Source organism: Channa argus, chromosome 8 (assembly GCF_033026475.1).
Source record: "Channa argus isolate prfri chromosome 8, Channa argus male v1.0, whole genome shotgun sequence".
Taxonomy (NCBI): domain Eukaryota; kingdom Metazoa; phylum Chordata; class Actinopteri; order Anabantiformes; family Channidae; genus Channa; species Channa argus.
In genome coordinates, this window is record NC_090204.1 from 12,326,077 (window position 1) to 12,339,554 (window position 13,478).

At 38.8% G+C, this 13,478-nt stretch overlaps 1 protein-coding gene across 3 annotated transcripts in view; it reads left to right on the plus strand.

Annotated features, from left to right (window-relative positions):
- Positions 1–3,216: 3,216 nt before the first annotated feature.
- pex5la (peroxisomal biogenesis factor 5-like a) overlaps positions 3,217–13,478 on the plus strand; it is a 79,912-nt gene continuing 69,650 nt past the window's right edge. For all 3 annotated transcript variants that reach the window (XM_067513835.1, XM_067513836.1, XM_067513837.1), the window contains exon 1: positions 3,217–3,749. In XM_067513835.1, coding sequence (XP_067369936.1) covers positions 3,729–3,749 — 21 coding nt within the window. In that variant the 5' untranslated portion in view covers positions 3,217–3,728. The remainder of the gene's footprint in view (positions 3,750–13,478) is intronic.

A 13,478-nucleotide genomic window follows, 5' to 3' on the forward strand; every position in this document is an offset into this window, starting at 1 on the left:
TTCCTTGCATTTTGTTATTAAAAGACACTGATGATAGTTCTGTTTAGGATTGCTTGTGTTTATTCAACTTCTAAAAACAGCGTTATCACCCCGACACAAAGTGCATTGAACTTCCAGTGTGGCAGAAAACAGTGCCCTCTAATGTTGGCCAAAATAAAGAATGGTTTATTTTGTTCTGGCTAGTTTTTTCCAAATCAGTGTCTGCATTTATGTTTTTGATGGATGAAAACAATTTTGATGTTGCGCCTAAGGGCTGATGTAAATAAGATAAGAATAGAACTTGTTTGCATCTTGACAAGAAACAGACATGAATATGCTGTTTGCATTTTACTGACATCACAATACATGATGAAATGAAAGTGAGGATTTTCAAACAGTCACTCCTCTCTGCCATCTGGAGCTGCCAGTCTGAGAAGTTAGTGCAGCTTTAACATATGCTCTTAGTTTTGTGCTGTAACATCTGACCAGAGTACAAGGTATACCAGAAGATGTCCAGATGGTGGGGCACATCAGTAGAGATGAATTCTTGATACATTGTGACCCTTTGTTACTCGGCTACATCTAATGAGCAGCTGCAAGATAAGGAAAGGGTTTGTATGCACAAAACCTAGTCAGTTTTTGCAATAGTGCATTTTCTTTATTTAGAAGAAGCTGTGCAGAAAATGTGTCAATGAATCACCACGCAAGGATAAAAATGATAGGTTCCACCACTGAGAGTATTACTGTTATGTAGGACATGATCTGTAATGACAGAGCAGCATGTTACAATGTTATAAAGGTGCATACCAATGAAAGTATAAAGCATGTATAAATTCTCTGTAATTGCAGCATATGCAGTTTGAATAGCATATAGCTATTGTGTCACATCAACACAGGTATGTTGATTAAAATGGTTTTGTTACTAAATTCCTACAATGCATCCATTAATTTACAGGGATCCAGTGCTTATCCCAGCATGCACTGAGAAAAAAGCAACGATTCAGAATGACACTGTCACTGTTAAATTGCTATATTACTCAATCATTACGATGTAGTAATTAATACAGCTCAATGTGTGTGCAGGACTGCTGTAGAAGGTGCAGATGAAGTTCATTTCTAACACTTCATGCACTGTTGAGCAGTTCAATCTCTGATAATAAAAGTAATCACTGGCTGTATCTGTGTGTAACTGATAAATGTAGTGGAATTAAAAAGATTTTCTACCGAATGTAGTGGAACAGAAGTTAAAAAGGAAAATACTCAAGAAAAGTACAAGTATCTTGAAATTGAGTAAAGTGATAGGGTAAATGTATTGGAGGTTACATCCCATCACTGACAGACCACTACAGGTCTAATATGTGCTTACATTTGCACCTATGGATTATTTATAATTGCCAATTAGCCTGTGTGTCCATGGACTGTGGGAATAAACCTGAGCACCCAGAAAAACTCACAAAGACAACATACAAAATACACACACTACCACAATACCTTCTTACCGTCAATGAGCCCACAGTTTGGCTCCAAGACAAGGGACATTTGTTGCATGTCATAAACTTATTTTCCTACAGGTTTCCTGTACATTTCTGCTGGCAAAAAAAAGCCAAAATAGCAAGAAACATTTCCTCATTGTCATTTCCTCTTGTGGTTCGGCAATGTATTTACAACCCCAATTACAAAGACGATGTGTGAAATGTAAATAAACAGAATGCAATGATTTGCAAACCTCATCAACCCATATTTTATTCACAATAAAACACAAACAACATATCAGATGTTGAAACCAGCTGCTGGAGTTTAGGAGAGAAATGTTGTCCCATTCTTGTCTGATGCAGTGTAAGCTGCCCCCGCCATAGGCACTAATGCACCTCCACATCATCAGAGATGCTGGCTTTAGAAATGTGCACTGATAAAAAACTGGATGCCCTGTCCTCTTCAGTCCGGTGGACACGGCATCCGTGGTTTCCAAAAAGAATTTCCAACTTTCATTCATTTGACAACAGAACAGTTTTCCAATATGCCTCAGACCATTATAAATGAGCTTTGGCCCGAAGAACACAGCAGCGTTTTTGGATGATGTTCACATATGGCTTCTTCTTTGCATGATACAGCTTTAACTTACATTTGTGGATTGCGTTCACAGAAAGTGATTTCTGAAAGTGTCCCTGAGCCCATGCAGTGATGTCCAGTACAGAATATCAATATCAATGTCTTTTGGCTTTTTCCTTTTCAGGGGTTGCCACAGCAGAATGTGTTCCACACGTTTATTTGATATCAGTTTTTACAACGGATGCCCTTCCTGCCGCAACCCTCTCATTTCATCCAGGGTGGCTCTTGGTGGCTGGGTGGGGTGAAGTGAGGATTCGAACCCGCGGCCTTCTGCATCCCAACCCAATGCTACCACTGAGCCACCAGGCCCCTTGATGTCCAGTAGAGAATCATGCCTGTTTTTAATACAGTGCCGCCTGAGGGCCTGAAGATCACATGCATCCAGGTTTGACCTTCATTCTTTGCACACAGAGTTTCTTTCTGCTTCCGTGAATCTTTTGATGATATTGTTTACTGTAGGTGGTAGGATCGTCAAACTCTTCACAATTATACATTGAGAATCAATTTTCTGAAATTGTTCCAAAATGTTTTTGTGACCGATTGATAAATCTCTGCCCATCTCTACCTCTCTGAACAGCTCCTTCTATATCCAGCCTTGTTATTGACCTTTTGCCACTTAACCTAATAAGTTGTCAAATGTTCCTCCATTTGTATTTGATTTGCAGCTATTACTTTTCCAGCCTTTTTTTTTTTTTTGCCCCTGTTCCAACTTTTTTAAGATGTGTTGCTGCCATCAAATTCAAACTTTCCACAAATTTTCCATGAAATTGTAAAATGTCTCAGTTTAACATCTGATATGTTGTTTATGTTCTATTGTGAATAAAATATTGGTTGATGAGATTTGCAAATCATTGCATTTTGTTTTTTATTTAGGGTTTTCACATCAACTGTTTTGGGACGATGTGTATTTGGTTGTTTGATTAACTTAGCATGAACCCAAAACGGACTTATCTTGTAAAACTATATGAGGTCTCAACCACACTAATACTGCAAAATTAAATTTGCTTGTAAAGCATTTATGTTCACGCACACATAAACACGCTATGGGCAGTGACTGAATTGTTCTCGTGTGCCTCCTTGTGGAGGACGTCAGCACTGGGGGAGGCACCTGAGGGCTGGGTTAGAGGAGTAGCTGGCAAACCACGAAGAGGAGCGCACCATAAGATGAGAATGAAACCGGAGGATCGTCAAAACAGTTAAACCACAGTCGGGAGAGGAGGGAGAGGGAGCGCGAGAGACCGAGGCAAGGAGATAGACAGAGGGAGAAAAACGAGGAAAACGGAAGTGCATTCAGGATGAATACTTAACACGAGAAGATATTTTTCTTACATGAACTGCAACACTGCTTTTTAATACCGCAAGACGGTACTTGTATAAAAATAAAAAATAAAATTAAACAGCTTCCGCACAGTGTGAGGAAAAGTCGGACATCGCACGTTGCTTTACCGCGCTCAGAAGTGTCTGCTTCAGCACCTGCTGAAGAGGACAGCTCCGCTCCGCCCGCTGCTGCGGTCCTACTGTCCAACAACTCCGCTACAGCACAGGTTTTAACGTGGACACCTTCAGTGTGACACTTCAAGTCTGGAAAAAAGTGTAAAGATCCACTAAGGGACTGATCCGGGACTGACTGTGTGCTCAATATGTACCAGGGGCATTTACAGGTAAGAGGTCAGCCTCCTCTTGTTGTTCATGTACCATGAAAACAAACTGTTGAGATCGAACAAATGAAATGATGTAAGAACAAGCTTCCACATGCAGCCTAGTTCATGTCCACAACACATTTACACAGGGGACATGAGGTAATCACGGTCAGCCGGTAGGGATTTCACTCTGCTGCCATCAAACAGAGGCATGTTTATAACGTTTTCACTTTGACCTCTTATCTAACTGAGGCGCGCGCGAAAGGACAGCTTCAACTGATTGGAAACTATCAATTGGTTTGGTCTACAGCCTGCATGATTTCCTAAATTCATTGAGAAAAGCGCGAGTGTAGTTCGCATGCTGCACATGCAGCTGGATGTCAAACATGCAGAGAAGACAAACACGCTTGCAAAGTGACAAGCAGAGCAGCTCTGACACTGCAACAAATCATTAGTTTCCTAACGCAAGTGCTTATGGACATGTGACGTCAAGCAATCTGACGTCAATTTTAGTGTAACAAACCACTGGACCAAAGGCAAACTCGAACATGTGAACAAGGAGATTAAAAGGCACAAAATATGACACAATAGCTGCATGCCAGTAGCTTGATGCCTCAGCTATTTTCTGTCTCTAGAAACTGGAGCACTTCAGTACATAACTGCTCTCCAGAGCTTCAACACTGCGTGTGTCTTGATATACAATTTAATGACACACAGTCATATGAAAACAATAAACCCAGTGCAAAACAATGATCCCTATTCTGTGGCTGATGATAGCCTGTTCTCATATTTTTACTAGGCTTTTACTAGTAAATTAATACAATTGGTTGACAAAGAGACTTGCTTAGCTCCCAGATAGCTGATTATGTAATAAAAGACCACTCCTGAGTCTGTACTGGAGAGCATCAAGGGCCAAAATTTAATATTTCATGTTATATTACTCAAGCAGCAGTGTTCATTGAAAATGCATGAAAAGACTGTGGGTAGTTTTTGTCTGGTTTACCCCAGCTTTGTGCTGTGAAGGGTTAATGAAAAGTCTGTCGGGTTTAGTTTTGTCACATAAAAGACACATGATTAAAAATTAAACACATGTATATTATCTTTTAATCCAGCTGATGTCTTCCGTGTTTCATTCTATGGTGTTTCGATTACCTTACACGTTTAAGTGTTTTTCATCACATGCATGCACGTCATCACACTTTAGCTTGTTTAGATCGTGACTGTAACAACATACTGCTATTTCTCAGCCATCATTAGGGACTAATTTAACAGTAATTGCCCAGTGAATGCAAAGCAGGTGATCTCTCTGCTGGTAATGGATCTCTTGCCATGACGCTCACTTGCGTAACCGATGCATTTATCTTGATGTTGAAAACACTTGCTCCTTGAAGTCAAGTGTGAGGGATTGTGCATACATTTGCATGTATCTGTGTGTGTCTGCGCGCACTTGATATCAAACTTACCTGAACTCCTGAGTAACACAGCCAAAACTCTGTCATATAGCAATCAGAAAGGATGCACTGTATTTCTTGTGTGAGCTGGGTTGGTTTCTTATATCTACTGTACGTTTGTAAACATTTCTGGCACTGATTAATGTGGAACTATTTCAAGTAATTCTAGAATTTAAAATAATATCTAATTTGTGAAAATTGTGCAAGAGTTGCATTTTTATTAAAGGAAGAGAATTTTAGGAGTGGCGAAATCCAATCTGTCTTAATGTCTGTTGATGTAACATTGGTTCAATATCAGTCAGTCGATCATAGGCCGAGCTATCAGATTTCCTTCCTCAAAGTAGATGCACTTGCAAGTCCTTCTTTATTACACAATTTTCAGTCAGCAAGATGTAACAGCTAACGGCTGTTGCAGCTCAGGATGCAGTTTGATGTCGGAAAAAGCATGTCCTGTCATTCCCTATTTCCACATTGGGTTTTATTTGCTGACCTCGTCAATTTTTTCTGACTCGCTGCAACTACACGTGTAGGTTGATGTAGCAGTGCAGTCCGTGCAGCGTAAGGAATTTGCTTAAACACAATAACTTGTTTGCATAAATTGTGTGGATCTGCACACAGTGATACAATATCGGGTGGATCAAACATCTTGGCATGAACTTGCTTTCATTGAAGATGCCAATTCTTGTCCTGATGGTTGGCCGGGGCTGGTAGGTAATTTTGGAGCTCGGCATGACCATTGCTGCTTGGCAGAAACAGAATGCTAGACTCATGTCTTTTTTTTTTCTAAACATGCCTTTTGTCTTTAAAGTATCCCAAACACGTGCAAATGAGCATAACATTTTACTGAAGTAACTGTACCTATTTGTTCTGTGCAAACTGCACATTGTTCCATTTTTGTGAGGCAAAGATCACCTTACTGTATCAAATGTTGGAAAAGAATGATGCAGGTAAAGAAAAATCAGAGGTGTGGATGCCAGCCTCATTGCTCTTTCTGTGAAGATGCATCTAGAGATGCTGAGAGGCGAGCTGATTCAGCAAGGCTGCTCGTCTTATCAAACGAAAACCTACAGGAAATATTGTGTCATTCAGTTTTTGCTCTGATGCAGTAGACAGTGTAAAAAAGATCTGAGCATTTACTCCACCCATACTCTCATTTTGACATGATAAATTGCATTGTATTCGTTGTAGTTATTTTCCTAATTTTGTATTCATGCTTGTACTGTAAGTGAGGCACCCGGGCCTTTGGATATTTGCTCTGTTAAACACAACATTATTACATAATCTGATTACCATATGCCCCTGGGGAAGATCTTGGATGGATTGAAATGTTATTCATAAGTAGTTCGAGTCTCCTAAGAGCTTGGTCGTTTACAATCTCTTTGCATTGTTTATAAACATTCAACAAATCCGTTGGATTAAGGATTATTTGATTGATATTGATACACTATAAGGTTGCTTCAGAATCTCTATTTTCTTGGAGCCAAAACTTGTAAAGACATTTTCTCAATCGCTGCCTGATATATTTTTTATTTTTTATTTTATCTGATCTTACTGACATGATCATGTAAATACTGACACATTTAAATACAGTAAATTAGCACAATCAAATCATGTGCTTTATCAAATGTTACAATTCCTCATTTTTAAAATACTCCAACAAATGTTAAATGCTAAATTAAGTAGCATTTAATGAAGGAGAACCAGTAACCTTTTGTTACAGAATAATCAAAAGACAGAGTAAAAACAGAGCAGAGTGATTAATCAAAGCTATCATCTGACAGCTAGGATCTCACAACAAGGGTTTTCTAATGCAGCCAGTGCACCTAATGTTTCAATACAAGCAGCAATCATAGCTGCACAGTCGATCTGGCCATAACTTGTAGATGTTTAAGCCTACCAAAGCTCATTCTTTATTTACTGTTGCACTACAAGGATTACATCCTGACTTCTCCCACATCTGTGCCGGTCAACTTCAAACATGACAATGGGGTCCTGGAAACTTTTTCTCACAGAGACTCTTTGAGTGCCCTTGATTTAATGAACCATGGTCTTGATTAAGAGTGATTTAATAGGGCTGCCTATTTCAGGAGCTGGGATAATGAGTCAAATCAGGTGGTATCCAGCTGGAACAAAAGCTCCACAGACAGTACTGTTCTTTCCTTGTTGGAGATGTGTGGGGGAGCAGGAAGTAAACATCTAAAAGAGACAAAGCTGAGTCTAAAGCTTCCCAGTCGCTGTGTTTTCATACATAGTTTTAGGAGATTATGAGCAATTAGTCCTTTTAAAATATAAACAAGACAGAGTAATATACCGTTTCTAAGTGTGTATCCCCTCATTTTGAAATAGCAAAAATAATAAAACTTTTTTCAATAACAATATATTTATGGCATATGGAGCCAGGTAAAAACATGAATTCACCATAAAATAAGATTCATTTTTGACTAATTTAACTTTGACAAATTCAAACTTTTGCACTGATATAATTTTCATTATTTTACTATAATATACTATAAAAAAAGAGCATTTTTACAAACTGAATGTGCATTATTATTATTATGTGAAGTTTAGAGTTGGGTTTGTATCCCCTTACACTGAGGAGGAGGAGGCAAACTAAACCTGATATAATAGTAATGCACACTGAGCTCGTACTGTTCTTTTATCATCAGAAGTGACAAAAATGTCAGAGAGTGTATAAAAAGTTCATCACAGAGTGGGAACCTGACTAAAGTAGCATAGATCCTTCAGCAGAGAGTAAGTTGCACCACTCAGATTTCCTGGCAGATTTTCAAGGTAATTATGGGCCTTAACCCAAAATATGCTGATTTAACACATCTGGCAGAATTCTGGGATTGATAAGAGTTGTGTGTTAGGTCACGTTAATACAACTATTTAACTTTATATTCTGGTCTACATACTGCAAACAAGCTCACACAAACTGTTACAGACATTTCTCTCTGATCAGTGGTGAGGGGTCATATACTCTGTCGGGACTGTGGGTCACATGGTCGCTTTTAAAACCTCCTCACAACGTACCTCGTGGCCCTTGGCTGTGTCTCTGAACCGGATATGAGCCGTGATTTTCACTTTCCCTTCCTAACCCTGTTTACTTAAATGCAACACAAGAAGAGACTGTGAACATGTGCACTGTTATTTCTATATTTGAACAATAGCTTGTCTCCTAACACCCTCTGTTTGCCACTGAGGCCATGCTGATTTTTGAACATAATCACTAAAGATGAATGTGGTTTGATCACTGTATGTATTTCTGTCTGTGCTCATGAATAAAGACATAAATGGATTTGCACAGTGTCATTCTGTTTACCGAGGTGGCTGACATCTTCAGTCTGCAGTCACTGGTGACAATAGGGGACATAAAGGGGAATTTCTCATTCTCCCTGGTTACTTGGTTAAGATGGTGTAGAGCTCCTGAGCAGCTTGTGGAGCTCGCAAGGCGGACTAGAGGGAGACTAAGAGGGACTCAAGCATCAGAAGCAGTTGTTCTATAAGCTGATTCAGGAGACACAGGTTGTGTTCTTACAAACATAGAATTGGAATTTAGTTTTTTTTTTTCATTCGCTGCCGTTTGAACTGACACCCACACATCCGCCTGACCAAATAATTAAAAATGAAACAATGTAAACAATAAGGACAGATGTGATTTTCAGCTGATACGTGAGATCGGAGGAAGAGGAAGGAGGAGAGAAAAACATACATTCATGGAACTTAACAGTTTTTACATTGTCCCTTAATCATAATTTAATGAATAGCTGCTCTCTCACTGAGGCAAAGTTAAGGTTTCATGATGGATTTCTATCAAGGTTTCATATAGTTCATTATAATGTCAGTTTATGTGTGCCTGCATGTGTTTGTGTGTGAGTATTATTTATTTATTGTTAATATTCTGGTTTTAACTAAATCGAGCTGTGATGGGATGGAAATTATTAGTTTCAGGTTCACTCTTTACATTTATCCTTGTTTACGTCTTTTGACCAACATTTCTACATAACATGAAATTTTAAGGTTATAATGTCTGAATGTCTGAAGGAAGCCTACAGCTTTATTAAGGTATTAAATGCAATACCTAAACAATCCTCTGCAACCTCATATCTTGTTAAGAAAAAGAAAACAAGATCCCTTGAAATAAGCCGGTATGTACATACTGATATTGTTTCTGTGCTTTCAGCAGGAAGTTTAACTGAACATGTGTAGATTATTGACACAGCAAAAGTAAAAACCACCATGCCTTCAGCACTTTGGTAAAAGTTATCAACATTTTTGCAAACTTTCAGTTTACTTGTCTTACACAACAGCACTGCAGAGGACAGTGCTAATTAGCTTTGGCATGTGGTACGGGAAAGGCTGAAATTTGGATGATAAACACAGAAGAGCATTTTACAGTATTTGAGACACTAATATGCTATTTTGATATACTGACTATATCCACACAAGCCTTTTTGTTTCATTTTTTAATAGCCGGTTTTAGACAGTCATTTTTTAAAGGATCACATTCTAAAAAAGTTTACATTTCTATAGTCGAAAACCTGATGTCTGCTTGAAAAAGAAATAATTGATGATAATTCATGTCAGACTTGTTTTCTGTACTTTACCTCTATGCTCATACAAACATGCACTTTTGAATGCCAGCAAAAAGGGTTATAGTGGATAAGTTTGTCTGAACCAGAGCAGAGGAGCAGCTCACAAGCTTCGCACAATATTATGAGTCTCAGACTCAATGTCATGGGATCGTGTTGGCCTCAGCTAACCACCTCACACACACACACACACACACACACACACACACACACACACACAGACCAAATGTCAACACTGTGAAGTAGGCTTTCTCCAACAAGGCGCCTGCATCTGAGAAGGGATATAATCAATGTGAAGCACCCAAATTCACGGCTTCACAGCTCTGCATCATTCTCTTTTGCTAGATTTCCTCTGGGTGTCTTTGTGCTCCAAGTCTGTTAACACGGCAGCCCTCCCAGCCCCACATGGAGAATCCCCTGAGCTACTGTACAAAGCCACATTTTTTCTCCTACAAAAGTAGGACAAGCCCAGCATCTTTGTTACTGAGAGCAGAGGGCTGTGCAGAAGAATGGGTAGCCCATCCATCTCTCTCGCCCAACCATTCATAACAGTCATTTTCCAACTGGGAATTAATTTGCTCTAGAAACCAGGCGTCTCACTCCCGAAGTGGAGAGAGCATGTGTTTGGTCCTCCGGGGAAATGTGAGCCATCAGGTATGAGCTGCTGATAAACAAATATGCACCTCACAGTAGCAGATATGAGCAGGATTTACGCCAAGACATTTAAAAGGACTGTTCAGTGATGAGTTAGTACCAACACCATTTTGTAAAGGTACAAAATAAATGCAGATTTTGTGTGCTCTCCATCTACATCAGGCAATAGTACTAAATAGCACATTATTCCCCCTTAATCGGCACCGTTATATTACTTTCACTTCTCTTAATTTCACATCAGTATATAAAAATCATTATCTTTTAATCTAGTTTTTCATTTAATAATTTAATTTAATAACATGTCGGAAATAAGTTAAAAAGACAAACTTCTCAGAGCCCAGTGTGAACTCCAAACTACACTGATTTTACATAAATGTACAAATCTACTCTAACTGGCCCCTACACGTGGATTAGTAGGTCCCTCCTACACCTGTCAGTAGGCATAGCAGATCATTATCATGTGTTATCAGACGTTTGTTTTCATAGTGACAATACTAAATGGAGCTATTACTTTGTATCATTTAAGCACAAAAACTACAGACTTTGAAACAAAAACTATTTGGTTGGGTCAGATCAGCTAATAGAACACAGAATGGATCATAATTTTGGGGACCCTTTCACTTTTACCCTAATGCCATCCTCAGTTCAAAGGTGTCAAAATCAGCAAAACTAAATGACACACCAACATTGAACATAGTAAACATCATACTAGTATTCACATGACGAATTGTTTAAGTGAATTACAGCTGGGCAAAAAGTTTTCATCCCCTTACTTTCAAAAAGAGTTTCAAAAAGAGTAAATTTAAGATTTCTTATTCATCATCATATTTTAGGGTTAGGGTTGCATCCCTTTGTATGGCATTTTAATGTGGGAATGTAAACCTAACCCTAAACCTAATATAACAACAATGCACATTCAGCTGGTATGTTCTTTCATCACAAGAAGTAACAGTAAAGAATACTGTGCTCATCCAAAATTAAAAATGTTTGGTTGTGGTGCATTCAACCAGAATTCTTATAAAAAAGAGGAAAAGGGGTACACACACCCAAGTTCACAGAGGTTTATAGGTTTTCAATTATTGTTAGGGAAAAGAAAATGGAACTCAGTCATTAAACTGTGGAACTACATGTATGACACGTGTATGACCCATGTGCTGAGCTCGTAGTAAATGTAAGAAAAACCCCTGTGAACTTGGGTGTGTGAACTTCCTCTTTATTCACATTTTGTGAAATAACAAAAATGGTCAGGGAGTCTACGAAAAATTTACAGTAAACTAATCAATATTATATTGGTGCAAAAGTTTGAACTAATAAATTAATTAAACATTATTCAAGTTAATTGTTTAATTAATTATTTAAGGCTTTAAGAAATAAACACTTGTGCATGTTATATTTTGCTTTGTGCTTTAAAGGATAATAAAATAAAAACAGATCATGAGGATAGATTCACACATTAGTGAGCTATATCCAAAGGCTGTTGCTACATGAGGAACACATAAAACACTGCTCTTGTGTTCATCACGGCTCTTTCTCATCCTTGTTTTGCTGAGAGAATCGGATTTTGTGCCTCAAGCAAGAGATACTCATCTTTTGATTTGTCGACTTCCGACAACCTGCCTCTACATTTGAACCTACAGTGGCAGCTCCATCTTCACCCTCAGCCCTGCACAATAGCGCTTCCGCTTTGAGTCAATGATCTTGTCAGATAATTGCAGGAGAACGTGCTGCAAAAATCAAGGTCTTCACATCATCACGGGAATTAGTGTGTACCCACAAATACAAATTACATTCCTCTCATGGTCACCAATAACGATAATTTCAACACTCACTCCATTTCAGCCCTGTACTTAAAACCAAACACTACCCGGCAGTTTACAGCAGGCAAAACCAAGCTGTTTGTAGGGAAGTAAAAAAAAATAAAAAATAAAAACGTAACTCAAGCTGCACTAATTTCCTTTAAATTAATTTCAAGGGCTTTTTCTGCACAAACCAATAATTTTGTCTCTCCAGTGTAAAGCTAGAGTTGAAATGGGAATGTTTGATGTTATTTGTACATGCTGAATGAAGTATGAAGTGTGGAGAATGAGGCAATTGAACACATTTTACAGAGACAGGACTGAAAATTTGGGAATATGGAACTTGTTTAGTGTTTTGTGTTGGATGGATTCATAGCATTTTCTCTAAGTGCTCTTCTGAGTGAAGACAGGGAAAGCAAGACAAAAGGTCAAATTATACCTCTTCCGTTCACTTGTTCACTGAGTGTATGTCTGTGTCTATTCTCCAAAACTTTCAGCATGATTTTTGTCGCAAGCAGGTGAGCACAAATTGCCTTGCATTTCTATAAATACCTATGAGACATGCAGTTAATGAATTCTCTGGAAGAAGCTGAGAGTCGGGCTGTAGAGCAGTGCTCAGAAAGGAACAGGGTGTACAAATGGGATGTATAGGCAGTTCAAGGATACACCAGCTGAGAAGTCTAAAGGCAGGAAGGTTGTGTTAAGAAAGCATGACCGACCCTTCACCGGGGGGCAATGTTACTCTGTCTGTGTATACATTTTGCTTTATAGGCACAGAATAGGCTTGCAAGATGTGTGTGTAGATTTTATAAATACACTAGGTACCTGCGTGACAGAGTATAATGAGCATGTGTCCATATGTATGCCCATGAGCTTGTAGGCATATTCACACAAGTGTAAATAATGGGCCAAGACATGGATGTTTGATTCATGTTTCCCCACACGACAGCGCATGCGGCAGTGTGCCAGGGAAAAGGTGGAAGGCCCTGCTCTGCCGGTTTACCTCCACACATGAAGGGGACAAATAATACTGCTTCGCAGCCAAGTGCTGCCAAGATAAATACATGTCCATCTAATGATGCAGGGTCACATCTTGCATGAGGTCAGTTTATCTCCTGAGGTCAATTTACCATCTAAAATCGTACATGGACCATATGCACAGAAGAAGATAAAATATGTTTCTCAATAACTTTAATTTTAGTTCTCAGATTTTATTGGTGCATATGGATTTAAAACATACAGAACCTGGTCTCAACT